Source organism: Sciurus carolinensis, chromosome 15, assembly GCF_902686445.1.
Source record: "Sciurus carolinensis chromosome 15, mSciCar1.2, whole genome shotgun sequence".
Taxonomy (NCBI): domain Eukaryota; kingdom Metazoa; phylum Chordata; class Mammalia; order Rodentia; family Sciuridae; genus Sciurus; species Sciurus carolinensis.
In genome coordinates, this window is record NC_062227.1 from 10037268 (window position 1) to 10065224 (window position 27957).

The window sequence follows — 27957 nt, forward strand, 5'->3', positions numbered from 1 at the left end:
AAAATGAAAGAAATACAGATGAATTAAACAGAGTAGAAAATGCAAAACAAAGCCCTTATAGAAACCATCAAATGGTTTCTGACAACACCGTTCAATGGGAAATGGACGGACTTTCCAACAAATGCTGTTGAGAAAACTGGATGCTCACACACAAAAACAGTGAAGTTGGATACTTATCTGACACCAGACACAAAAATTAACTCAACATGGATGCAAGACTGAATAGAGACCTTCAACTCTAGAACTCGAAAAACACAAGGGAACCATTTCAAGACATTGGATTTGGAAGTGATTTCTTGGTTGATACCAAGAAGAAAAAGAGAGACTGGACTACATCAGGATTGAGGACTTCATTCATGTAGGCACACAATCATCACAGGGAAAAGGCGACCCAGAAAATGCAAGAAAACATTTGAAAATCATGTATCTGATAAGGAGCTAATACCATGATACAAAGAGTCCTTAAACCTCAGCAATATGAAGACAACAACCCAATATTAAAATGGGCAAAGTACTTGTACAGACATTTCTCCAGAACAGATATACAAATGTCTGAGAAGCACAAAGGAAAATGGTCAACATCAATAATCTGTGGAGAAGTGCAAATCAATACCACAATGAGATATAGCTTCACACCCATGGTGACGGTTACATTCAAAAAAACAAACATGGAGAACCTGGAACCCTAGTACACTGTGGGTTAGAAGGGAAAATGGTGCAGAGTCTATGGAAAAATGTACGGGGGTTCCATAATTATCAAAAGTAGATTTATATGTCCTAAAATTCCACTTCTCATCATCCACCTCAAAAACATAACACGAAAAGGCTTGAACAGATATTTTTACCCACATAATCATACCAGAACTACTCATTATACTCATGGGTCCATTGAGGAGCCATTTTCCCATTTTTCATTACTGTATCAAAATTAAACATAATATTGGGATTCATTTTAACATAATCATACAAGTATGGAATATAATTTGTTCCAATTCATTTCTCAGTACTTGACCTTTCCCTCCCCTCTTCCCTGGCCCTATTTCCTTTACTCTACTGTACTGGGCTTCTACATGTTTACAGTTTTCTAGATTAGTGCTTTACAGGGACACCTAAGGTGAAATGCATTGTGATCTATTCATGAATGTACTAGGATGTTGCAGTCAAATTCATTACACTACTACTGCCTTTCCTGTCTCAAGGAGGAATGTCTCAAATGTGGCATACACATATATAGGATATTATGTGTTCTGAATGAAGATGGAAATGCTCCCCAAAGCGAGGACACGAATGGACCTTTAGAATATTATGCTAAGTAATGGAAGACATTTCAAATGACTCTACTTAAATGAGGTACACGGAGTAGTTGAAATAATACAATAGCATAGTGCTTTCCATGCCCTTAGGAGGAGGGAAAATTGATACTTAATCATTGACAGGTGACAGAGTTTCATATGTGTAAAATGAAAAATCTCTGTGACTGCATCATGGTGTCAGAAGGATGGCAATATAAATGTACTGAAAACCACTGAGCTGTGTTCCTAAATGTTTAACATGGGAAAACTTTGTTATGTGTATTTGATCACAAATATGTTAATCAAATTTTGTTTATTTCCACATAAATAAAAGCTGAAAAGTTCTCAGTTCCGATATTGTATCAATAAGAAATATTAAAGGACCATGCAGGCTGAAAGAAAGGATCACTAACTCCATCATGCCAAAAAATAAAGAATAATAATGAGGGTAGCTCTAGGGAAATTGGAAAGCCAGTATCACTGGATTCTCAGCTTTTAACTCCTCTTCTAATGTGATTGAATACACAATTTTATAATAATTGTAGAGCTAGTGGTGTTTACAAGCATGCACACTGTGAGCTCAGGTACATGTACACATGGGCCACCAACACCATCCAGATGGGAGGGTCCTGTGGGGAATGGACTTAGGGTCCTGGACTTTGTCTTGTCATTGAGAAAAACCCAAGGGAGGAAGCAACACATGGACAAACATAAATATCTATCTCAGAAATTGTCCCTGGATCTGTGAATGTCCCAGCAGTTTCATTTCTGAGTCAGATTGTCTGAACCATTCAGGAGAAGAATGGCCATCTTGGAGGAAAAGCTTCCCACACCACTCCTGAGGGGTCATCTCTGATCTGCTTGTATCTACCAGCCCAGGATCCTACAGGCCAGCACCACTCAAACACAAGAGGCACGGCCACCCACCAGCACAACTAATGTACTCACACGCACTGGACAAGAATCAGGAAGCAGAATGTCACTTCTGCCACAGTCACTGACCTCCAGTGGGCTCCAGATGAGTGTGAGCAACACACCAGATCAACAGAAACAAGTGCACATGGGATGGTCTTGCCAAGACCATTGTGCTCTTGGGACCACATTCAGCACCCAACACACACACACACACACACACACACACACACACACACACCACCTAGCCAGAAAGACATGTGCACATGCCCCTCACACTGATACACACGAGAGAACCCCTTCTACTACTGATACCATAACACCACTCACATTTGAAAACAGGTGCACAACTATCAGCTCAGTACCATCCCACCAGACACAAAAACTGACCCCATCCCTGTAGTTCCTGAATACATACACATCACCTTCATAAACATATGCTTGACCCTACTCCCAAATACACATGCAAGAGATCCCCCATGTATCACAGACATGCAGCAGTGAACTATACATTCTGAAATACACACACCTATACATTCTTACATGGAATACACTCCCTCAAGACGTGCACATGATACCACCAAACATTTAAAACACACACACACTCGAATACAACCCTACTTGTTGCCACAAGTCACACAGAATCCTAAATCCTCTGGAAATCACACAGACTTGAGACTTTTAAAAGAAATAAACACGTGATAAACATTAGTAATATTACTTCCTCCTCAACATACACAAGAACTTCCAAAAGACTTAGTACAACCAGATACACCCTGCTAATAAAAACGGAACCATAACCTTGAAGGACGTGGCCCATCCACAACATACACACGTATACATGACTGTATTCCCAGAAAGACTTGATGTGCAAACACCAACTCCCAAACACACATAAAGATTCCCAGACTCTCCAAATGTACATAACAATCATGCCAACTACAATCCATTTGTCATCAATTCCCAGATACACACATAACCCACTTGTGTCCCTAATGCAAAATACACCACTGCCCTCTCTAAGCTCATACACTCACCAAGCCAAAAACTCTCCCTTCAGGCACTCCTCTTTTTTTTTCTTTTTATTGTAAACTAATGGGATACATGTTGTTTATGTATGTACATGGAGTAAAGGCATACCATTTCTGTAATCATAAATTTACATAGGATAATGTTGTTTGATCCATTGTTATTTTTTCCTTCCCACCCACCCCTCCCACTCCTCTTATCTCTCTATACAGTCCTTCCTTCCTCCATTCTTGCCCTCCTCCCTAACCCTAACACTAAACCTAACCCTAACCCTAACACTAACCCCTCTCACCCCCCATTATATGTCATCATCTGCTTATCAGCAAGATCATTCATCCTTTGGTATTCTGAGAATGACTTATCTCACTTAGCATGATATTCTCCAATTTCATTCATTTGCCTGCAAATGCTATAATTTTATCATTCTTTATGGCGAAGTAATATTCCATTGTATATATATGCCACAGTTTCTTTATCCATTCATCAAGTGAAGGGCATCTAGGTTGGTTCCACAATCTGGCTATGGTGAAATGAGCAGCAATGAACATTGATGTGGCTGTATCTCTGTAGTATGCTGATTTTAAGTCCTTTGGGAATAGGCCAAGGAGTGGGATAGCTGGGTCAAATGGTGGGTCCATTCCAAGTTTTCTGAGGAATCTCCATACTGCTTTCCAGAGTGGCTGCACTAATTTGCAACCCCACTAGCAATGTATGAGTGTACCTCTTTCCCCACATCCTCTCCAACACCTATTGTTGCTTGTGTTCTTGATAATAGCCATTCTAATTGGGGTGAGATGGAATCTTAGGGTAGTTTTGATTTGCATTTCTCTTATTACTAAGATGGCGAACAGTTTTTCATATATCTGTTGATTGCTTGTATATCTTCTGTGAAGTGTCTGTTCATTTCCTTAGCCCATATGTTGATTGGGTTATTTGTATTCTTGGTGTATAGTTTTTTGAGTTCTTTATATATTCTGGAAATTAGTGCTCTATCTGAAGTATGATTGGCAAAGATTTTCTCCCACTCTGTAGGTTCTCTCTTCACATTACTGATAGTTTCCTTTGCTGAGAGAAAGCTTTTTAGTTTGAATCTATCCCAGTTCTTGATTCTTGCTTTTATTTCTTGTGCTATGGGAGTCCTGTTAAGGAAGTCTGATCCTAAGCCAACAAGGTGAAGATTTGGACCTACTTTTTCTTCTATAAGATGGAGGGTCTCTGGTCTGATTCTGAGGTCCTTGATCCATTGTGAGTTGATTTTTGTGCAGGGTGAGAGATAGGGGTTTGGTTTCATTCTGTTGCATATGGTTTTCCAGTTTTCCCAGCAACATTTGTTGAAGAGGCTATCTTTTCTCCATTGCATATTTTTGGACCCTTTGTGTAGTATGAGAAAATTGTATTTATTTGGGTTTGTGTCCATGTCCTCTATTCTGTACCATTGATCTACCTGTCTATTTTGGTACCAATATCATGCCATTTTTGTTACTATTGCTTTGTAGTAGAGTTGAAGTTCTGGTATTGCAATACTCCCTGCTTTGCTTTTTCTGCTAAGGATTGCTTTAGCTATTCTGGATTTCTTATTCTTCCAGATGAATTTCATAATTGCTTGCTCTATTTCTGCAAGGTACATCATTGGGATTTTAATTGGAATTGCATTGAATCTGTATAGCACTTTAGGTAGTATGGCCATTTTGATGATATTAATTCTGCCTATCCAAGAACATGGGAGATCTTTCCATCTTCTAAAGTTTTCTTTAATTTCTTTCTTTAGTATTCTGTAGTTCCCATTGTAGAGGTCTTTCACCTCTTTTGTGAGATTGATTACCAAGTATTTTATTTTTTTTGAGGTTAAGCCATCCTCTTAATGAAAAACCATAAATCCCACCACACTATGAACAATGCAGACACACTGTCACTAGCCAAATATCCTAACTTCTATTTCCATATAAACATACCTCCTGCATTCCCTCAGAGGAAGCACACACCACTGACCTACAGCTCGAGAACAAATATACAGCCACATTTCCTAAATATATTCACAGTCCTAGATTACATGAACTTGAGAACAAGGTGTCTGTCTGAATCTACACATACAGAATACACCCACAGACCAAAAAACACATGCAGCCACTGTCACTATAATGGGTATGTACAGGACTGCTGGTACCTCCTGATGAATGCAGTCACAAGCACACAAACACATGGAACTCTGAAAATGTTCACTTGTATAGAATTCCTATCTGTGATACTGCTGACCATATACCCAGACTTCCCCATACCCAAATACAAATCACATCTACCACAAATCCAATTAAACCACAATCTAAAACCATTCACACAAACCTCATAATTCTGAGCACCTCCAAAGAAACACTGAAAATAGATACACATATCCTCACATCCCAGAAAAATATGAATGATTCAGTATAACACAAAATGCAATAAAACACTATCAATAACTGAACATATCCAAAGCAAATCATATACTTCTTAACACAATGCCAACCTCCATTGCCAAATGTATCATACATGATGACTTATGTCACAGACATGCACATACACTCAATGCCTCAATTCGAAAATAAGTGCAGCAACAGCATTCAGACCTACACAGCATTAGTAACTCCTCACACAGTATGCCCCTTCATTCCCCAGAACAACACAACCACCTCAAAGCCCCCAATACGAACACACATGGAAGTCCACCCTGAAAAACTATCAAGAGAATCTGTCCACATCTACAGGCTACATACATACAACTCCTGATATCCCAACATACCACACGAGCCCATTCTCTCCAAATCTCTGCACCAAAAATTATATGTCCTAAATTCTTGCCTCATGAACATACATATAAACTCTAAGATCTGAAGATACACAGATCCAATACAATGGTGACACACAGTCCTACATCTTCTCAAATGTATGGACACACGTTCACAACAGTCCACAGTGCCAAAAAAAAAAAAAATGAAACCAGCACTAACAGCTCAAACACATGCATTGGCACAAAGGCACTCAACCAACACAGATCAAGGAAATCACTCATATCCAATCATTACACACATGAAAATCAAACATGCACACACAAGACAATTCATTGTGTCCTGGTCCATATCCTTTCCCTGACTCTTAATGTAAAACAGAAAGAACCACCAAGTCCTGGTGCTAAGGTGCAAGATCACATATACTACATCACATATGTAGTCTGATATGTGACACCTCCAGTCAGCAATTTGTTACAGGCCACTATTCTTGTGGGCTCTGCAGATAGAAGTGGGGGGATGAAAATGCAGATTTCAGGCACACACCTTCGTGTTGAAAATATAAGCGAATAAAAAACTGCAGAGCAGTGAGCACACTCCCTCCTATAAACCTCAATGGTACTTGATAGCCACTCAGTAAGTGCTCAATAGAGAGAAAACACTTCAAATACAGCCCTCTGTGATACCTCTCATGGACATGAAACTACTCTGGGACAAAAGGGGTACCTCTAGGGAAGCATCACCACAAACAGTCCCATGTGACCATCCATCTCAGCCTATGCAGATGTTTCCCAGCTGGGAGGACACACCATTGTGCAACGTATGTTCCCATGCAAGGCCTGGGCTGGTCCATCTGGACTCCCTGCTGCCACATCTGCCCCAATTTGTAAATAGTTTCAGAGGACACAGTCTATGGTAACTTGGCCCTCTTGCCTTTGGATTTGTGGCCAGTCAGTCTATCTGGTGGATGGCGGATAGCAGAGGAAAACTGCTTACCATATGGTGGCTGGGAAGGAAAGAGAGACACAGAGAGAAAGGAATAGGTGTTTGAATACCCATTCACGGGCACATTCCCAGTGACCTCATTTCCACCAACTGGGTCCCACCTCCTAAAAGGTGCCAGTACCCTCAGTGAGCTATCAGGTGGGAAACAAACATTTAATATATGAACCCATGGGGGACACTAAAGAACCATACCATCAGGATCTGCCCTTGTCCTCATAACCTCATTACCCATCTCACGGCTTTCAATCCATACCCAAGATTCCCAATACCCTCAACAGTTCCTGAATTGCTCAAAAGTCCTTGTTCAAAGTCTCTTCCAGGACTGAAGAAAATTCAGTGAAGATGTACCGTGATTTAAGTTTATGTACTGTGGGTTAGAATGCAAAGTGCTGCAGTCTCTACAGAAAACTGTATGTTGGTTCCTCAAATTATCAAAAGTAGATTTACATGATCCTTTGATCCTACTTCGCAGCATACACCTCTAAAACATTACAAGAAAGGGCTTGAACACATATTTATACGAATGTAATTACTCCAGGAATGTCTGTTACACTCAAGGGTCCATCGAGGAAGAATTTTTTTTTTCATTTTTTAGTTTACCTTATAATTGTACATAAGCATGGAATACAGTTTGGTCCAATTCAGTCTCCAGAACTTTCCCATTCCCTCCCCTCCTCCTGACCTGGTTTCCTTTCTTCTTCTCTACTGGTCTTCCTTCTGTGTATTTATAGTTTTCCTAACTACAGCTTTACAGATATACATAAAGATGAAATTCACTATGGGTCTCTCCATATATGTACATTGGGCAGTTTGGTCAATTTCAATTCACTATTCCAGCCTTTTCTTACCCCAAGGAAGAATGCTTTACATGTAGCATATGATGGAATATTATTTGCTCTGAAAAATGAAGAAAATAATGGTTGATACTACAACAGGGATGGACCTTGAGAATATACTATATGATTTTATATGAAGTACAGTACACAGAGGAATTGGAATAAATCAGAAAGAAAAATGGTAGTTTCTTAGGTCAAGACGGAAATTGACAATTATTGTCTAATAAATGAGCTCCAAATTGGAAAGATGAGAAAATGGCTCCATGCTGGTATCAGAAGAATGGGCAAAATAATTGTACTGACCACCACCACGCTGCCTTCACAAATAGTTAACATGGTAAAACTTTGCTGTGCGTATTTGATCACATATAAAAAATTAAACTTTTATTTATTTCCATATAAATAAAAACCAAGGAAGTTCTCCAATAGTAAAACTGATCAGTAAGAAATGTGAAAGGATCATTCAGGTTGAAAGGAAGAATCACTCGCTCAGTCATGCCAAGAAATGAAGAATAAAAATGAGGGAAGCTCCTCAGGAACCTTTAAAGTCACTACCACTGTACTTTCAATTTTTTATCTCCTCTCCTAATGTATTTGAGGAGCAACTGTGTAATAATTATAGAGCCCATGGTGTTGCCAAAGCATGCACATTGGGAGCTCAGGCATGTGTGCACATGGGTCACCAATATAGTCAGGCTGGGAGGGCCTGTGCAGGGCTTGTACTTAGGGTTTGGGCCTTTTTCATATGGAGGAAAAACTCCAAGAGAGGAAGCAACAGGTGGAAACACATAAACGACTCTCTCAACAACTGTACCTGGATATGTAAATCTCCCAGCAGTTTCCTGCCTGAGTCAGTCCCTTTGAACCATTCTGCAGAGGAATGGCCACACCTCACATCTTAGAGGAAAATCTCCCCCAACCACTCCAGAAGAGTCATCCCTGACTGGCTTCCATCCACCAGCCCAGGATCCTGGAGGTCAGTCCCAACTGAGCACAAGAGGGACGTCCCCCTACCACCACAACTAACATAGCCAGACATTGCTTAAGGACAAGAAACAGGAAATCTCTTTTGGAGCTTCCGATCACAGGAACAAACCTCAGTGCACATGGGAAAGGATTGCCATCATCAATGTGCTCCTGCCACTCCTTCCAGCCTTGGACGCACGCACGCCAAACAGCCACAAAGATTGTGCACACACTCCTTGCTCAAGCACACACACATGTGAAGATGCACACTCATTACGACCACTTCCACTGCACATATCGCCAAAATCTCTCATGTTTGGAAACATGTGCAGGACCCACAACTCAGTACCACCCCGCCAAACACACAGATGCATAAATTGCCCCCATCCTGCAATCCCTGAATACATACATGACACCTTCCCTTGAAAAAAAATATACTTGATTCATGCCCCAAAATACACAGGCCCATGATCAGTCAGGTAGTGAAAGACATGCAGCTCTTATCTATACATTCCCAAATGCAGGCTTACACATCCCTGTACACTCTATGCTCCCTGAAGATGGTGCACATCATACCACCAAACATTGAATAAGCACACACACACAAACACACACATACCAAATCCTACTTGTTACCAGATGTCACATAAACAAAATCCTTAATCCTCTGGAAAATCACAGACTTGATTCTTTCAACAGAAATACACCCTCAATAAAAATAATATTGCTTCATCCCCAACATACACAAAGAGATCTTAGACCTCCACAAGAAGGAATGCAACCAGATATACCCTGATTATAAAAATGTAACATCCATAACCCTAAAGGACACAGGCACAACCACAAACACACACAAACATGACCCTATATCCCCAGAATCGCTTGATGTGCAAACACCAAGTCTCAAACACATGCAAAGCTCCCAGCCCTCTCCAAATGTACACATCAATGATGTCAACTGAAATCTACCCATTAGCATTTCCCACATACACACACAACATATGTGTGGCCCTAATACACATATTTTACCCCTGCACACTCTAATCTCACACCCTTCCCAAACCAATGAAATACGCACATTCACAAAAACACTCCATTCAAACACTCCTCTTAATAACTAACCACAAGTCTCACCATGCCATAAATTACCCATATACATTGTCAGTACCCAAGCCTCTTAACTTGCATTCCCAGATAAACCTAACTCCTAAATTTCCACAGTGGAAACACACACCACCCACCTGTTGCTCAAAAATGAATACACAGCCACCACATTTCCTAAATATATTCAGAGACCTAGATTACACAATCTTGAGAAAACAGGTCCGTCTGAATCTAAAAATCCATGGTACACCCACAGACACCTCCAGAGTCCCAGAGAAACATGCAGCCACTCTGTTACTATTAACAGGTATGTGCAGAAACTTCCCATACCTCCTGATGTACACAGTTGCAAGCACACTGTAGAACTCTGAAAATTCTCAATTGCATAAACTTCCTATCTGCCAGATGCCTGAATATACACCCAGAGTTCCTCATGCTCAAATCTAAAAAAAGGCACACCAAAGCCCAAATAAACCACGATCAATAACTTTTCTTACAAAGCCTTACAAAGCCTTACAATTCCGGTCACCTCCAAAGAAACACTTAAAATGGATATACACAGCCTCATAGCCCAGAAAAACACACACCAGTCGTTATACTCCCAAATGCAATCACACAAACCCTCCCTCAATACCTGATCAGATTCAAACCAAACATACTTTTTAATATATGATGATTTCTACTCTCAAAAGTCATGCATACAATCACCTGTATGTTGCAAACATGCACATAAACACAATGCCTCAGAGTCTGAAGTTCAGCAACAAATCTGAGACATACATAGACATCAATAACTCCTCCTACATACTCACAGAGGATACTGCTCCATTCCCAAGAGCTGAAAGGCACTTGCCAGTCACTCAGCAAGTGCTCAACAGACAAAACATTTCAAATAGGAAGACGGCCCTCTTAGATAACTCTTTTGGAGATGTTGCTACATTGGGACACTAAGGGGATACCTAAAGGAGAGGATCACCCCAAATAGGCCCTTCTGAGTATCCACTGTCAGCCCAGACGTCTCCTAGATGGGGGGGCAACACAATTGCGCAACGTCTGTTCCCATGCTAGGCCCAGGCTTGTCCACCTGGGCTCCCGTAGGCCATGCCTGCTCCAATTTCTCAATGTGGTCTGCCGTGTTCTCACACGAGAGGCCTTGGGCATCCTTACATGCCCTAGTTCTATACTGGGGGCATTACTGGCATGTTTGCTGCCCAACAGATGAGTGAGTGAAGTATCAGTTGTTCCCTGCTTCTAACAGAGGAGGTGACATTGGTTAGTGGAGGGGGCTGGGGCATCTTGCATTTTGGACAGGAGCTGTCCCGATCACTTTCCAACCCTGTGACAAGTACCTGAGATCAGTACGTTCAATGGAGTAGAGATCTACTTTGGCTCATCATTTCAGATTACAGTTCATGGTCACTTGGCCCTCTTGTCTCTGGACCTGTGTCAAGGCAGAACATCTGGCAGAGAGTGTGTAGGAGAGGAAACTGCTCACCTCAGGGCAGCTGGGAAGCAAAGAGAGACAGAGCCAGAAATTCACAGGGGCCCCAGAACAAACCCCTTGAGGGCACATCCCAATAAACTAATTTCCTTCAAATAAGCCCCACTTTCCAAAAGGTTCCACCACCTCCCAATAGTGCCATCAGCTGGAAACCAGAGGTTTAATAGGTGAGTCTTTGGTGACACCAAAGGTCAGTACAGTAACATCTATCCTTTGGTTTCCAAAAAGCTCACAGAAAAAATAAAATAAAATAAAACAGCATTAAGTCCATCCCCAAGAGTCCACAAATCTCAACAGTGCCTGCATTTCTCAATAGTCCTCCAAAGTCTCCTCTGAGACTCGAGGGACCACAGTTTTGCTGAACCCTGAATGAAAAGGTTTTTTGCTCCATTCTTTCTTCTTTCTGATTCATGAGCATAGCTTTCTTGTCTCCCCACACACTCAGCCCCATCTTAATGAGCAGCCACAGAGTTAGTTAAAAGCACTAACCCTTGCACTCGGCAGTCCCCCTTTCTAGGTCACAGGAAATGTCCAAATTAAAAGGTATTGACAGAATTGTAGAGCAGAGACAGAATAGGAAGAAACCAGATGCACACACCTTCAGAATGCAAGTGTCTGAACAATCATCTTCACAGGACTAGGATGGTTCAGTGTACACTGGGCCCAGATAAGACCCACACAACCCCAGCTGGAGAAAAGAATATCTGTCAAGACTAGTGAGCCACCACCTTGCACACACCTGCCCAAGACTGAGGGAACAATCCCACATAGGGTACCATATGCACATTCACTCAGCAGCACTAAACGAGATGAAACCAGGTGCTAGTCATTCATCTTCTGATATGCTGGACTGTTGTGAAATGAAGACCTTTCCTCTCCTACTTCTCTGTCTCTTCAGGTATTGGCTGTCTCAGGAGGAAGCAAAGCAGGACAATCAAAACTTTTGTAGGCACATTAGCTATAATTCTAATAATCAAAAACATTTCCAAAATACAATGACAAAGGGGAAACACAACTAGCCCAAAATGGAACAACAGGAAACTAGCATGGAGGAAACTGAACAAAGTACAGCAGGGCAAACGTTCAGTCTAGTGATCCGAGTGTGGAGTAGAGCACATGATGGTGTGATATGGATCCCCAAGGGTTTGGGTATCCTCTCCCCTTCAGCCTCGTCTGCTGTGGGGCCAATCCCTGGAGTCAGGTGTGCTCACAATGCCTTTGATTTCCCTTCGGAGACGTTTCATAGGTCTAACTTACAGAGAACTCCATTACAACACTGGCTCCACCCTCACACATTGACAAATCACTGTTTCTGGGGATAATGGCTTGGACTCTGACTGTGACATACACTTCCCTGTCACCAGCCTTTCCTCTGAAGAATCAGTGCGAACCTTCATGACCCCACAATGCTTGCATTCTGTAAGCCTGATAAGCAAATCACATGGACACTTCCAAGTTCACCTGTGAATGAGAACATTAGCCAGGCCAGCCTGGAGCAGGCCCTCTGTATGCCTGTATGGTGTCTGTCACACAGCAAAATTAATCTTGTCGTAACAATTCCCAGACTGCACTTTGAAAGCGGGGCACCGTGACACTCTCCTCTCCAACAAGGTTTGAGCCTGCTAAGGGTCGGGTCCTTCCCATTCCTCAGGTGCCTCAAAGTGTGTTCTCTAGTGTACTAGTACAAACTACTCAGCTTCTTCGTAATGGAACTAATATCTTTACCAACCACACCACCCTTGGCATGAACATTACAAATGTTTCTTTTCTGGAAAACCTCCAAGTATTTTCAATCTTTCTACTCTGTCTTGTGCTCCTGAGCCCCACTCTAAATCAGGCTAAAGGCAGCTAGAAATATCCAGGCCACATCTCAAATGACACACTGCCTTGAAATATCTTCTACTGGATTATTAATTAGTCTGTGTTTCAGTTGCCTTTTACATCAGTGACCAAAAATATTCTAACAAGAACAATAAGATCAGGAAAAGTTTGCTTAGCTCATGGTTTCAGAGGTCTCAGTCCACTGACCATGAACTACATAGCTCTCGGATCAAGATGAGGCACAGGATCATGGTGAAGGTGTAGGGAGTAGGAAAGGAGCTCAGAATATGGCAATGAGAGAGGGGAGAGGGAAAAGGAGAGGGAGAGGGAGAGGGAGAGGGACTCTACTCACAGAGAAAAACTATGATCCCCAAAGGCATTCCCCATTTGACTGACTACTTCCAGGCATACCCAACTTACCTACAGTTACCATCCAGATAATCGATACCAGTGGATTAATGAGGCTCTCATAACCCAATCATTTCACCCTTTAAACTTTCATGCATGTTCTTACACATAAGCTTTTGGGGGATGTCTCATATCTAAAGTATAATCTCTCACCTTTAAATAAACCTCCCACTTAGGTACATTCTACATTCTAAGCACATGTAGAATGTAGAGAAAATGTAGGCCATTCTTGTCAGAAGTAACATGAGTGGCCTCTATTGGAATTACCAAACAGACACTTGCTTCAATCTGGAAGCCGCACGGACACTGCCTGTACTGTCTGCAGTCCTCCACACATTCTGGTCTGACCTCACATCAGCATCCCTAACAGAGCTCTCTTCTAGCACTCTAGGGTTTCTCTAGCCTATTTCTCCAAGCTTTTCCAAATTTCTCCTGAAAATAATTCCAATGCCTTCTGAATCACATGACCAGGTATGGTCACAAAATCATGCACACTCTGGGAACCATTTTTCTGGGTTAATCAGTCGTCTGTCACAGTACTAAAGTATGTGAGAGCAATACCATGAAAAAAGGAAAGATTAATTTGGGCTCCTGGTTTGGAGGTTACGATCCATGATTGCTTGGCCCTGTTGACTATGGACCTGTGGCTAAGTAGTAGAGTATACTCTACTGAATCCACCTGCATTAGGAAGAGCCACAAATCAACAGACATGCAGGTTCTTTATCCCTGAAGAATGACCTATCCCACATAGGACCAATACAGTGGTCAAGTGAAGAGGGTCAAGGCCTTCCCAAAAGGATCCCTGATGCCCCACTCACAATACATGTAGAATCTACAAGATACGAACAGGTTGCCTGAATATGTTTACTTCACACAGATGCCTGGTCCTAAAAATGGTGCACACACATGCAGAACATAAACACAAACACACATTAGAGGTGTGTTAGTAATCACTTAGTAAGATATAATCCAGAGGTAGGTAAGAAAGTCTTGACTTTTAGTGTATGAGGTACATCTATCTCAAGACTAATTTCAACCTAATGACTTGAACCACTGAACACCAAACGGAAAGGGATGAGCAGCGTCAGCAACCACAGTAAGTTCCTGGTGGTTCCAGCTAACAGAGAATATGTGTACAAAGTTCACCTGCTTCAGGATACTAACCTGAATTCCAACCTCAAATACACAAACAAGATGACATTAATGTCATCAGACAAAAACACCGCATAGTTCTGAACATGTGTACAACCAATTTCTCCACCCTAAATACAAAGTAAAACCGCCAGTTACTATGTGATTTTTTCCAGAAAAATACCCTCTTCATTCTAAATGTGCATGTGCATTCCCACAATTATGCATACCTGAACAACAAGGGATGGACACATACCTATGCAACACACACACTGCCTATATATACCCAACGAATCCCGCACAGGAACAGACTCTGGAAAACCAAAAAGTATACAACCAGTCATCTCTTGCACTATAAGAGAGAGACCCATGCAAAATCCCAGTTCTGAAAATACATACATTCCACAACACTGAAACACACAATCGACTTCAAGTACACAATGAACCTCTTGCATCTGCCAGGGTACACATCACAGGAGCCCCATGAGTTCATGACACACTCAGTCACCAACAACCTAGACTTCTCAAATTCATGAGACTAAACCTAATATACCCGAACCATGCATTCTACTGACATCACCAAAATCTTCAAGAATTACATGCCACAATAAACACAAACACAATTCCTGAGCATCTTGTATGCACACAGATTCTAAATACACACACCCACAAATCCATGAGCATACACACAATCACTTGTGTGCCTACACACAAAACACAAAAATGATGATCTCAATTGAATCTGGCACAGAGTTCATTACCAACACACATGAAAAACCATGCATATATTAATCTCTATATAGGAATCAATAGATACATAATTTCCACACATAAATTCAGAGCCAGACACAGAAATATTTCCAAAACATGAATATACATGTCCCTAAAACGACAGTATTCTACACTTCCAGAAAGTAACTTCCCAACCTCATCAGCCAAACATTCCTATACACACGTAGAAATGTCACACATTCTCCAAAGAAAGACATTTTGAATACTCCTAGAAAGCTCATTCCCAGTAGACAAACACAGAATTCAAGCACCCCTCTACAAATCCACAAACCAATTTCCATGCCCGAGACAGAAAAATATCTCCAGCACATTATATAAAATATACATAAGCTCACGGACACTTCCCAAATTATCATGAGCCAGTACACCACACTTTATCTATACTCTAATACTAAGAAATAACTGTATCATGTGTCCCTAACACATATAAACACTCCCCTTTGTAAATGCACAAAGTCACCTCTCTATCACAGACATACATCCTTACTTCAGATACATACAAATAACTTTATACTTAATACATATATGACCCCAGAAAATAAACATCAAACGCCATGTCTTTGAATACACATTCTAATTGACACATAAATATTCTTCCTCTCACAAATATTGGTAGTACATGAAACAAAAAGACACACACACACACACACACCTGAGATGAGGCAGTTAATACAAACTCAATATACAAGGAACTGTCCATAGGATCTTATTTCTATACAGTTACCCACTACATGCAAATGTCCTCCAACATACACAAATATTATACTACTCATATACAAGCTCACAATGCCCAAATATGAATAACTCATCTTCCAAAATGCAGAACCCTACCAACTCCACATTTAAATATATCCTAGTACTCCACAAAATTAGTCACTGACCAGCCTTTTTGTACTGAAATACATATACACAAATAACAAAATAAGAATCTTATAAAAACCCCATAACCTAACACCATATCCTCAATATACAAATACCCCTCCTCATTTCCCTACTATAACAATCACGTTGAAAACCAAAAGAAACATAGCCAGACACGTTCCTAAACATAGCCTATATGTAAACACACATAGTATACCCAAAATTCCCAAGATGCATTCAAAGGTCAAAAGAAATAACAAGGAGGCGGGTAAAATAGTAAAAAACCAAACTGCAAACACCTTACACCAACTCCCTGAGTTTATGCCCGCCCCCTTTTTAAATTTTAATTTATTTTAATTGTAAACAAATGGGATACATTTCGGATTCTCATCAGTCGAAAACACAGCAAACCCACATTCTGAATGCATATCAACACCACCCCACGAAAGGAAGTACTAACCACAAATGCCCAGCGTGTACGTTCTCATACAAATTACCACCCCATGATTTTTTGGCCTTCAAACACAAAGGAAAATTTACTGCACCCAGAAACACCCACAAGGGCCTCCCAGTAACCCGCCAACACACACGAGAGCATGCGATCCATTTCCCGTGTGCAATCCATGAACGCCACACAATTTAATAACCAAATCTCAATCTCTTTATTGCAAAATGACTGTAGGGCAGACGCTTCTCATCCGGTCATCGAGTCCATTTTCCACACTCTTCCGCCACAACCAACCTACCACTGCACGTCCACCGGGAAGGGACCACAGCACAAGGGCCAAAGCGGCTCGGTCGTCCCTTTTGCAAAGTTGCCAGTGTCACCGGACAGGAGTGTCCTTCTGCCTAAGGACGCGGAGGCCGCGGACATCTCCAGCACGCACATGTCTCCCGGGACTAGGAGAGGCCGTCCCAAATCCATGGACCTCGACACCGGTCACCTCGGTCACCTCCCTGCAGACCAGACGCCGCGGCTGGCTCACCGAGGAGGCTCCGCTCAGCGCCGGGCCACAGGCTGCCAGGGACGCCGAACCAGAGGCTCCACGCTTGCACCGCCTTGGCGACCGTCCCATCGTGTCCAGCACAGGAGGCACGGGGTAGCGCAGGGTCTGGTCTGGGCGCCGCCCGCGTACACGTGAGAACGGGCCGCGGGGCAGCGTTGTGGACGCAGACACACTATGGGGAGGTCCGCCGCCCAGGACGAAGACCCGAGCACGACAGACAGGGGAGGGAGAGGCACGCGGGTCCAGTACCTCTGGGCTGGGAATCTACTCTGGACGCCGCCATGGCTGCCATGCCGGCCGTTGGGGAACCGCCACCCACGCTCGCGCATCGCATCTCCCAGTGGCAACCTCAACCGGCACTGGACTGTTGGACAGCGGCCGCGAGCGCCACAGCTCCTCTGGCCAAGCGCGTGAGCATGCGTGAGGTCTGTGGCTGGAAGTGCGGAGTGCCTGCAGTACCAGATGTAAGTGCATCTGGGTCTGCGAGGTGTCGCCTGCAAGGAGGCTCCTCCTTGTGGAACCTCTGGCTGCTCCTTCTTCCAGCCAGTGCACCTGGAAGGACTGCCACAGTGTTCACTATGACACACCTGCCTTGCCTGCATTGGAAACCGCCTGGGCTGCAGCATTGCAAGCTCTCTACCCTGAAGCTCAGGCACCTCATTTGAACACAGTTTTCATCCCCTTTGCACTATGTCCTCTTGATTCGTCTCAGTCGGTCAAATATCAGCATGTGCATTCCTCTTATTCCATCTGTACGTTCCATTACACAACAGTTTGGGCAAAGATTTTAGGTCTCTGGAACACTCTTAAGTCCCCCATTCCTTGATATTGCCTCCCCCATTTACTGTACTCTGCCCTCCCGACACACACTGATGCTCCAATGTTCTCTTTGAAGGTTTTTCCTATATGTTCAATAAACACTTGGCAATGTCGACCAATTGCAGCAGACAGCAAATTCATCCTCTTCTTTTTCTCTGACATGCCATACTTTTAGCTGGAACTTTCTCAAATGCATGCCATGGATTCACTTGACCTTCTAATACTTTGGAAGAAAAAAAAAAAAAAACACTCACCTCATGCTCTTTCTAAATATTTGGGTTTAATTAGTATCACTTCTTTCCAAAGGATAATGTGGAAGACATGTCACATGTGACACTGCCAAGGGCCTCCTGGTGTGCAGAACTAAAGGCTGCACGGGAGGCAGATAGGCCTTTAGCAATCCCTCCACAGATCTTGATTAGGTTTACATCAATATTCAGACTATTTATTTCCCCTCAGCCATCAATCTTAGTTCAGGGTTTCACAACAGCAATGGTCAGATGGTAGGACATTTCACTGCTTCTTCCATGGCCAGTTTTCACAAATTGAATTTGACTGCTTGGATTATGTGTGCATCTACAGTCTAGCATTCTGAAGCAGTGCAACACTGACTGCATGGGGTGAGGGCTGAAGCACACGGGCAAAGCACTGACCAAGAGCATGCAAGGGCCTCTAAGTCAATCTCCATCTAGCAAATAAAGCTTGCTTTGAAATCTCCTCCCCATTATTCATTAAACTAAATGATTATTTCTTAAAAAACTGATTGTGAAAGGAGGAGAAGACAAGTTTCTCCACATTGCACATTTTATATCACTGGTTCAAAAAACCCCCACCAGACATAGTATTAATGACATGAATGTGGGAAACAGATGACAAGTGAAGGAAGAATGAAGGAAACTTGTTTCACTGATTGAGTATCATGGTTTGCCCCACTATTCCTCTAAAAAGACTTATAATAAGATGTTGGCTATTTCATGAACACCCAAGTGTGTGTTTTGCAGATATGATGGGCTAAAAAAACACTATATCCATAAAATGCAGCCACGACCTAGAGTTTGCAGTATTGGCTGTTTCCACCCATGACTGTGTGTGTTGAGAGCCCCAGTTCACTGCTCATGCCCAGCAGGGGAAGCGAAGATGCTTACTGACGCACTGAAATACAGGGACACCTCTCAAACCACTCTCCTATGGATTTTAGAAACAATCTCAAAATGACTCAGGGCCACACACCAAGTGTGTCACCACTGGATGTCTTGAAGGGAACATGAAATTCTTCCCTACTTGCCACAGCTCTTCGTGGAATGTCTGCCCACCCAGGCCTGTTGCCCTCTACCCCTCCCCCCTACAGAATGTCTAGACCCAGCATTCCACTGGGGTTTACATTCAAACTTTGCCCAGCATTTCTCAGTTGGACCCTGAGCATCTGCTACAGTCAGATCACTCTCTAGGTCCCATAGAGACGATTCCCACGCTGGAGATTGTGAGACTCTGTGTACACTATCCTGACCATTAGAAAGAGGTGAGTCGGGAGGGTCAGTGGTTTCCCTACTGAATACCAGTCACCCTGTACATCCTTGGGAATTTGAATGGACTACTTCCTCTCTCGTCAACTGATGAAGCAGAAGTAGACCAAGGAGAAAGCCTTAGACAAGGCACTTGACATGGCTCAGAAAGCCCAGGAAGACTAATAGGGCTCATGGGGAGGAGGGTTCCTAAGACATCCATCAACACAACTCAGGGGAAGGACACTGGGTCAGCAGAAATGAGAGAGGCCAAGGGACTGATTCCTTGTAGAATGGACACAGGTCACTAGGTGGGTTTTTAGGCAGTCAGAGACAGTATCACAGTGGTAGTCAGTTAGGGCTGCCTGGAGGGGAAAGGCTGAGCCTTGTCCATTCTTCAGACACCTGGAAGCTGCCTGTGATATCATTCGGAGGGGTTTGACACGAGGCTTTCAGATCATAAGTGGGCAGTGGAGAGAAATGTTCTCGGCTAGTAAACTGCCTAGTGGGGTTCCTGCTGACCACATCTGCACTGTGATACACTCTGGGTGAGGCTGCAGGGCATGCCAACTACCACAGGCCAGGGTCCCTCACCCAGTTTCTTCCCAGGAAAATGTCTCCTTCAGTTCGGAAAGCAGGTGTCCTTGATTCCTGAAGGGCAGGGAAACAGTGAAACTCAACCAACAGAGATGCGGACCTATGAGGTCTTCTGAATTGTTCTCATGTTCATGGTAAAGACGTCTTTCAGAGCGTCTTGCTGTGCAGCACTCTCTGCTATAGCCTCAGCCCTTTTAATACTTATGTTGGCATGAAGACTTTGCTTATCTTCCTTCTTTACTACAAAATGAAAGGTGAACACACACTGTTTTTCCTTTTCTTCAATCAGTTTTGAAAAAACTTGGTTCTTTTCTGTTCTCATATGAAGATAGGCAGGTATCCTGATTACTATATGCAAGTGTTGAAGTGTTCTTGATCTTGAATTCCTTGACTGCATGACATTCTGGGGAACAAGAATGTGCTCCACACAACCCTGCCACACCTGCCAGCTGGTGCAGGCCTGGTTCCCTGTAATACTTTCCTTCATTTCAAAAAAAAAAAAAAAAAAAAGAGAGAGACCTGAAAAAGGCTCCAATTGACAGTACCACACTGGACTCAAAAATCTCTGAAAGTTGCATTACTCGACATTCCATCACCTTCAGTAAATCTCAGCAGCCATTCCTGGTCATGCCAGGAGAGGACCTCAGAGAACTCAATGTCTGTCACACAGACCTCTTCCCTTGGAACAGAGCTCCCTGTGTCCCGACAGGAACCACTGAACACTGGGGACAGGGCTGGCCAGAATCTGGCCGCCCACTGGGCACTGCTGTTGGAATTTCCGGGAGATGAACCCACATGGTGGAAAGAATTTGAACCTGGGTGAACTTTAGAGCTTCTCAGCTGCTAGCCAGGGAGGGAGTTGATTCAGGTGGCATTTGTTGGTGCCAACCTAGGAAAGAACTGGAGGTGTATGCAAGGAGTGTCAGCAAAAGGACGGCTGGGGAGGTGATAGGCCAATAATCTTTGCCAAATGTCACCTTCACAAATGACCATGGAATGCCTAGAACTGCCCTGGAGAAGATCCTGTTCCAGTTGGGGAGCATGTGGAGGGGCATGGTGTCACCGAGGAGACTCAAATTGATGCATTTCTAGGGAGTCCCCAAGTAGGGCAACACTTTGTATGCAAAGGATGTGCCAGGGGCCTCTCACATGCAGGGAAATCTGAGGGGTCACAGTCCACAGACGGTGTTCATGGAATCCTGGTGAACTGGGAACAAGATTTCTCTGGGTATAATTACAACTAAGGGAACACAATGAAATCCACTCAGGGATGTTTGCAAACTGCAAAACATCTTGCCGAGAGGGTCCTGAGCTGTAATGACTTTTCCTCACATTCCCACTGACTAAGCAGCTGGGGCCCTCAACCCTGCTGACATTTCCTCTCCTCCTCTCTCCCTTTTCGTTCCCTCCACAGCATCTGAACAAGAGACCAGGCAAGAACTTCAATCCAGGTGCCTTCATGAATCCATTCAGAGGCCTGCCCTTTCTTCCTGCTGCCCCTGTGCCAGCACACCAGCCATTCTGGGAGCCGCCCGTGGCACAGCGGGTGACCACACCCATCTCCCAGGGTAACCCTCTGGTGCTGTCTGCTTGCCCTGAACAACCGTATGTGGCTGGGCTCTTTGGCTTTGGACAGCAGGGGCCTGAACGGAGGCCCATTGAGCCTTCTCCTATTCAGAACATTGCCCACACTCAGGGACCCCTCAACTGGGGGTCTCCAGGGTCTTTTGTCAGGGTACGGAGAATCCTGCTCCATTCCTCCCGGCATTGCCTGCCTCAGCCAGTGGGGGCATCAGGAACTACAGGGGCCCCTGTTACCTGGGACCGTCAGCCTTCAGCACCTCGACCAGTTGCCCTGGTGGCCCCGTTCATGTTCCCAATGAATGCCCAACAACGGCCAGGTAGAGTGTATGGGGAGGGCGCGCTGCCCACCTTGCAGCCTGCAGTGCCACCAGATGACTCCAACGAACCTCAGAGCAACTACGAAAACTTCCGGCGCTGGCAGCGCTTCAAGACCCTGGTCCGCAGGCACCTTCCTCAGACTCCCGATGTGGAAGCACTCTCCTGCTTCCTCGTGTGAGTTTTCTCCCCAGGGTTGCAGAACTCTTCATGCGATTCTGAGGGGGAAAAAGTGAGGATGGAAAAGAAAACTGAGATGCAGGGCACCTGGAAGGAAGGTCCTGAGGGTGGGGCGACAGGCTGAGAAACCTACATTCCCAGCAATATTCATTTCACATCAGCACATGAAACATGCCATGACTCAGCTGCCCATCACAGCCATGTGACTGCAGGTAATCTTTATTTCCGATGATCATCACCATCACACGGAGGACTCAAGGCCAGAGCAGGTTTCTTGCATGAGTTACCCAAGATTCAGAGATGGCTAACTCCATATGATGGTCCCTCCCCCAGGAATTTCACCTTCCAGCATAGACCTGATTGTTCCCAGCACATGGGACATCACTAGCAGAAGTGGGGTTCGGAGTGCTGGCCCCCAAATGGAATTACACAGATACCCACACTCATTGTCCCAAACTCCTGATCAGGACCCTATGATCATGCAGCACTCACGGGGAAGCTCACACCCTTTGGATCGAGGATGGGGATGTTCATATAGCCCACTTTGTAAGTGGGCTCCCTGGTCATTCTGGGCACTGTCACAGTCACCTGGGGCTGCCATCCAGGGTAGCATAGAGCAGGGGGATGAAAGCACAGGCATGTATTTCTCAGAGTCTGCAGCCAGGAGGCCCAGATAAAGGGTGCCTGACCCCAAGTGCCATGAGGGCTCTCTCTCCTGCTTGCTTGAAAAGGCTGCTGACTCACCAGTGTCCTCACATGACTGAGGTCACTTCAGAGTGTCTTCCTTCTCCTAGAAGACCACTAATGCCCTCATGAAGCCCCACCCTCAGCATCTCATCTAACTCCCCAAAACTCTAAAGTCAATCTCCACATGCCCATCACATTGGGGGTTAGGATTTCAACAAGTGAACTTTGGAAGACAAAAAACATTCACCACATAATACCCATTCCACTGAGGGATCCAAGTAAAACCATACAGGCCACTGCAGACCTTGATGTTAATCTCTGGTATGAAGTATAGTGTCCCAGGGCCCCAGTGACAGTACTTTTGAGTTGAGCACGATGAGGCAGATGTAACAAAGGTAGGAGGTTGTGGAGCCAGGTCAACTGAGAATGGAGGGTGACCTTATGGATTCTCACTGATCCTGATGAATTCCAGCCCAGTGCTTTGGTCTCTGTGTCAACGGGAGCCCACCATAACCATGGAGGAGGGCCTGCGGAAGGGTCTGCAGGAATGGCAGCGCACCAGCAACTTTGACAGAATGATCTTCTATGAGACCGCAGAAAAGTGAGCCAGGCTTTGGGGCCCAGAAACTAGGGGTGGGGATTACATAGCAGGGTATTGTAGGGCCTGTCACCTACCTGTTCGCTCAGAGGCAACTAGCTCTAAGCAGCACCTCCTAGCGGGAGCTCCAGGCATTCTCTCTGCAACTGTACCGAAACTCCAGTCTCAGTGTTCCCAATTGCAAATCTGCCTTGAGACTTCAGGGTCAGGATGGGGAGGGGTAACTTGTCCAGCCACATCAACTCCTTCTGCTTCATTGGCTCTGCAGAGGGGCAAAGTTCCACTAGCCTCACACAGGTCATTGCCTGGGAACTGGCACCTTGTTACAGACTGGGGAGATGAGAAGTCATGAAAGTAGACACTATTTCAACCTGCGGTTCCAGAAGAGGGTGGCAGTGGGGAGCACCAGCTCAGAGGAATCCAGTACCTCAGAAGCCCTGAGGACAGATTTCCAGTGTTTATTCCCTTTCCTCTAAGTAATACCAGCCATTCTAACAAGTAGAGAGAAAAAGAAACAGCCCTCATTGGAATCCACCCAAGGTTCTGTCTAGTTTTCACTTTCACGTGACCACTCCTATCCCTTTGTCTCCCAGGTGATCCTTCCAGGGCTCAGTATCCCTGGATTGGTCCAGGACCCCTGGTGTTCCCTGATAGAAATCAAATCCCTGACCAGCTCTAGCATTTATCTGATCTGTGTTGTTCCTGGTAGGGACAGGACAGAGTGGGAACAAGGGTCACTTATGGGCCCTACCTGCGTCCCCCAGATCTAATTCCCTTCAGGGGCTAATTGAGGTAGTGTTTCCCAGCATTGTGGTTCTCCCTTTGAAGTAGCTATCTCCTGGGACTGACCCAGCCCACTCCAGCACACAGTTCCATGTCCTTCATACCAGTTCCTGCCTGGTAGGAGGTAGCACCTGACCGGTATGCCTGATCGGCTTCTCAGTTCAGCCCGTGCCTCCCTTACTCAAACCCTACCAAGGTTCATGGAATTTGAGGCTGCAGAAGAGTTGGAGGATCCAAGGATGCAGCTGGCTGGGGTCTTCCAGTCACAACCTCCTCCTGTACCTCAGAGGCTGGATTATCCAAGGCCCCCGGTCAATGCTGTCCAACAGTCAGGTAGGGTTCCCTTATGCCCACAGAAACCCATGGTAGTATCCAAGAGAACCAAGGACAAGGTAGGTTGTTGTCCTAAATAGGAAATTTCCTTCACTATAGGGAATTTGTTCTTGCATGCAGAACAGCCCACAGAACCTGATGGCTGTCACCCTTTGTATTGAACTACATATTGACAAACTGAGTACATAGTTCCTTTCTCTCCTTGCACGTCCAAAGAACCAACACACCATCTTCCCAGTACTTGGGTACTGGGTCGGCAGAGTGTGTGGAGTGTCAGTGGTTCCAAATGTCCTCCCAGGTGCTAGTTACTGTACCTGGTGCTCTGTCACTCCCTAGGGTCCTCAGGTGAGGTTGTCCTAGTGCATGGCACATCAGATTAGGTCCCTGAATCCTGCCTTCTAGCAAATGTTTGAGATAAACATGGATCACCATCCAAGCAATATTCTGGTCCTCCCTTTCCTAGCGTGCATCTCCAGAACGACCAGCCTTAACGCACGTCCTGCTCCCTCATTAGCAGCCAAATTGAAGGTGCCACACACCAAGGTGTCGGAGACCAAGGTGTCTGAAACCAAGGCACGTGAAACCAAGGCACGCGTCATCAAGGTGCCCGAGACCACAGTACCCGAGGAGATCCCACCTGAAGCTGTACAGGAGTGCGAAGACATCATGGATCATGTAGTGGGGCCTCCCAACTTTGCCATGTGTGAGCCCTCCAGCTCATTCATAGGAGAGCCTGCTGCAAACTTGGGACAGGAAGAACTGGAGCAACAGCCATTAGACAATGATTTAGACCCAGACCCAAGTCTTCTTAGCTACGTTGATGAAGACTTCGACGAAAAGGTGAGCTGAGCCTACACTCATGGTGTCTACAAGGTTTCAGGACCCATAAGATCGAGCTTCATACCTTAGGTTTCCAGTCCTGTGTGTGCGTGTGCGTGCCTGCACACGCATTGAGGATATGTGCAGCTGCTGGTTGGGATTTAATAACCCCATGGTGTGGACCAGAATAGGGTCATCATTGCTTTCTGTTTCTCCTAGAACTTTTCCTGTATTAGGGCCATTTCCTCCCAAGGTCACTCATGCTCTTTTTCTTCACCCAGGTGGAGACCATGATTCAGCCCTCCTTCCTGGAAGAATTACTTCCCTCCAAACCAGATATAAATATCTTGGCCCTAATGAAAGAGCTGGAGCAGGAGGAAGAACTCACCTCTGGCCAGGTAGACAGGGGAAGGAGGGTGTCCCAGTAGACCAGGGTCTGGAGGTACGCTGGTTAGGTTACAGGCAGGGAAACCTGATAAACAAGTGCACGGACACCAGGAACACAAGGGCTTGGTCAGAAACAAAAGACACAGAGAACAGAGCAGCAGGTAGAACAATGGAGGTCAAGATACCAGATTTTCGGGGGCCTGGGGACAGACACCAAGTCTGATAAGGCAGAGGGGGATACCTGATACACTGGGAGACAAAGAAAACAAGGAGGCAGGAAAGGGAGTGGCCACAAGTGCACAGTGGTACAAGGGACATCAGGTAGATGAGGTATGTATAGAACTCCATTCACATGGCTCACAGAATTCTTGTCTATCCCCATCCTGCCTGTGATACAAGATTGGGGAGTGTGACTACCCTAGGACATAGGACTTATGAGGGACAAAGTGAAAGAGATAGGAAAGTCAGGGACAGAATCAGGATAGCAAGCTGAAAAGAAGCCCAAGAGGGTGGATAGCAGAGCCTCAGTCTGTCTCTCTGAGACCAAGATGGGTGACATCTCCAGCTACCACCATTCACTGAAATATTAATGTCCCTGTCCTCCATGGCCCTTCTCATACATAAAGAGTTAGCCAGTGCCCATATCCTCCTCAGTTTGTGAGGAAGCACCTCTGCAGGTTTCTCAAGGCACATGGTATGTTCCAACAGGACTCAAGAGCTTCCGAGGCAGTTGCCAGCCTAAATGCTGAGAAACGTGACCATCACGCTGATGGAGGGGACAGCGTGGAGAACGGGAACCCAGAGAAGGCTTCCCAGGACTCAAAGAAGTGCAGGACCACACATCCTGAGTTGTTAGGTCCAAAGGACAATGCTATTCTCCCAGGTGGTCATGGGTCTTCTTCACTGAGGGCCGTCTGGTCCAATCTTCCTCCCCAAAACCTAAGATCCTCTTCGGCAAACCGGGGAAACAAAGGTGGAGTGGGGCCCAGAAGAGCCGCTACTTCTGGGGGGCCACATGGGACACCCAATGGCTGCAGTGTGGACGATGACCTCCAAAGCCTGGATTTCCTCCTATTTTCCCAGCACCATCTGCTGCCCTGGGGACTGTCACAGAGCCAGGGCCCTCACGTGGAAACCCTCTGCTCAGGAGAGCAAGCAGTCCAGGCCCCACTTCCCCAGAGAGGAGGCCTCAGTCACCACCCACCTCCAGCTGCCATGGCCAAGAAGCGAGCTCTCGCGGGATGCTCATACACAGTGGAAAAGAGATCCTGCTTGGAGCCTACACTCCAGGAAACTGGAGGACAATATCTCGATCCAGAGGTGGTTGAAGCCTCCCAGCCTCACAAGAGAAAGTGGAAGGCAACAGGCAACCAAGAGAAGAAGAGGAGGACCTGAGGACAGTACTGTTGCTGGGTGGTCTCTGGGATGGCTGTTCCTCAGGCGAGATCTCTCCCTTCTTTTATTCTGCACCCCAAGAACCAAAGGTTCCTACTCTCACAGGACAGTTCCTGCTCATTCTCAGGAAATGAAGGGAATGGGAGGGTATAGGGAATGTATAAACGGGCAGGGAGGGGGCAGAGGGAGGGTACTGAGAGGTGAGTTAATGGAATGTTCAAGTCTGGGTGGGAAAATGTACCTCATTGGCCTGTGTCAATGGGAATAAAGGCAGTTTCATAGGAAAAATCTCCTCAGGCTGCCACCTTCTGCCATGGTGTCTGTGCGACTTCATGTAGTAAGAACTAAAAGGAAGAGGTAATTGGAGATGCCAGGTCCCAGGTTGCTCATTCACGGGTGTTCATTCACTGGGTCTTGCCTCCAGATTCAGGGTAGCCCTTCCAATGATCCTGGAATACAACAGGCAAATTCCCAGGACACCACTCACCACCCCATTGAAAAGACCTCTCAGTTTAAGGGATCTTCTCTGC

The 27957-nt window shown here is 45.0% G+C and overlaps 1 protein-coding gene across 1 annotated transcript; it reads left to right on the forward strand.

Moving 5' to 3' along the window:
* The first annotated feature begins 17709 nt into the window (after positions 1-17709).
* Positions 17710-27427, forward strand: Nutm2f (NUT family member 2F). Its single transcript, XM_047526914.1, has 7 exons — positions 17710-17892; positions 21761-22422; positions 23585-23713; positions 24690-24826; positions 25341-25666; positions 25927-26043; positions 26741-27427. The coding sequence occupies exons 1-7, from the start codon at positions 17710-17712 to the stop codon at positions 27425-27427; spliced, it is 2241 nt and encodes a 746-aa protein (XP_047382870.1).
* The last annotated feature ends 530 nt before the right edge of the window (positions 27428-27957 follow it).

Bases quoted from the DNA above. Each gene is read 5' to 3' on its own strand.
- Nutm2f (XM_047526914.1), top strand. From the start codon at position 17,710: ATGGCTGCCATGCCGGCCGTTGGGGAACCGCCACCCACGCTCGCGCAT. The intron at 22,423-23,584 runs GTGAGTTTTCTC...GATGAATTCCAG, and splicing joins GCACTCTCCTGCTTCCTCGT to CCCAGTGCTTTGGTCTCTGT. The intron at 24,827-25,340 runs GTAGGGTTCCCT...CTCCCTCATTAG, and splicing joins CAATGCTGTCCAACAGTCAG to CAGCCAAATTGAAGGTGCCA.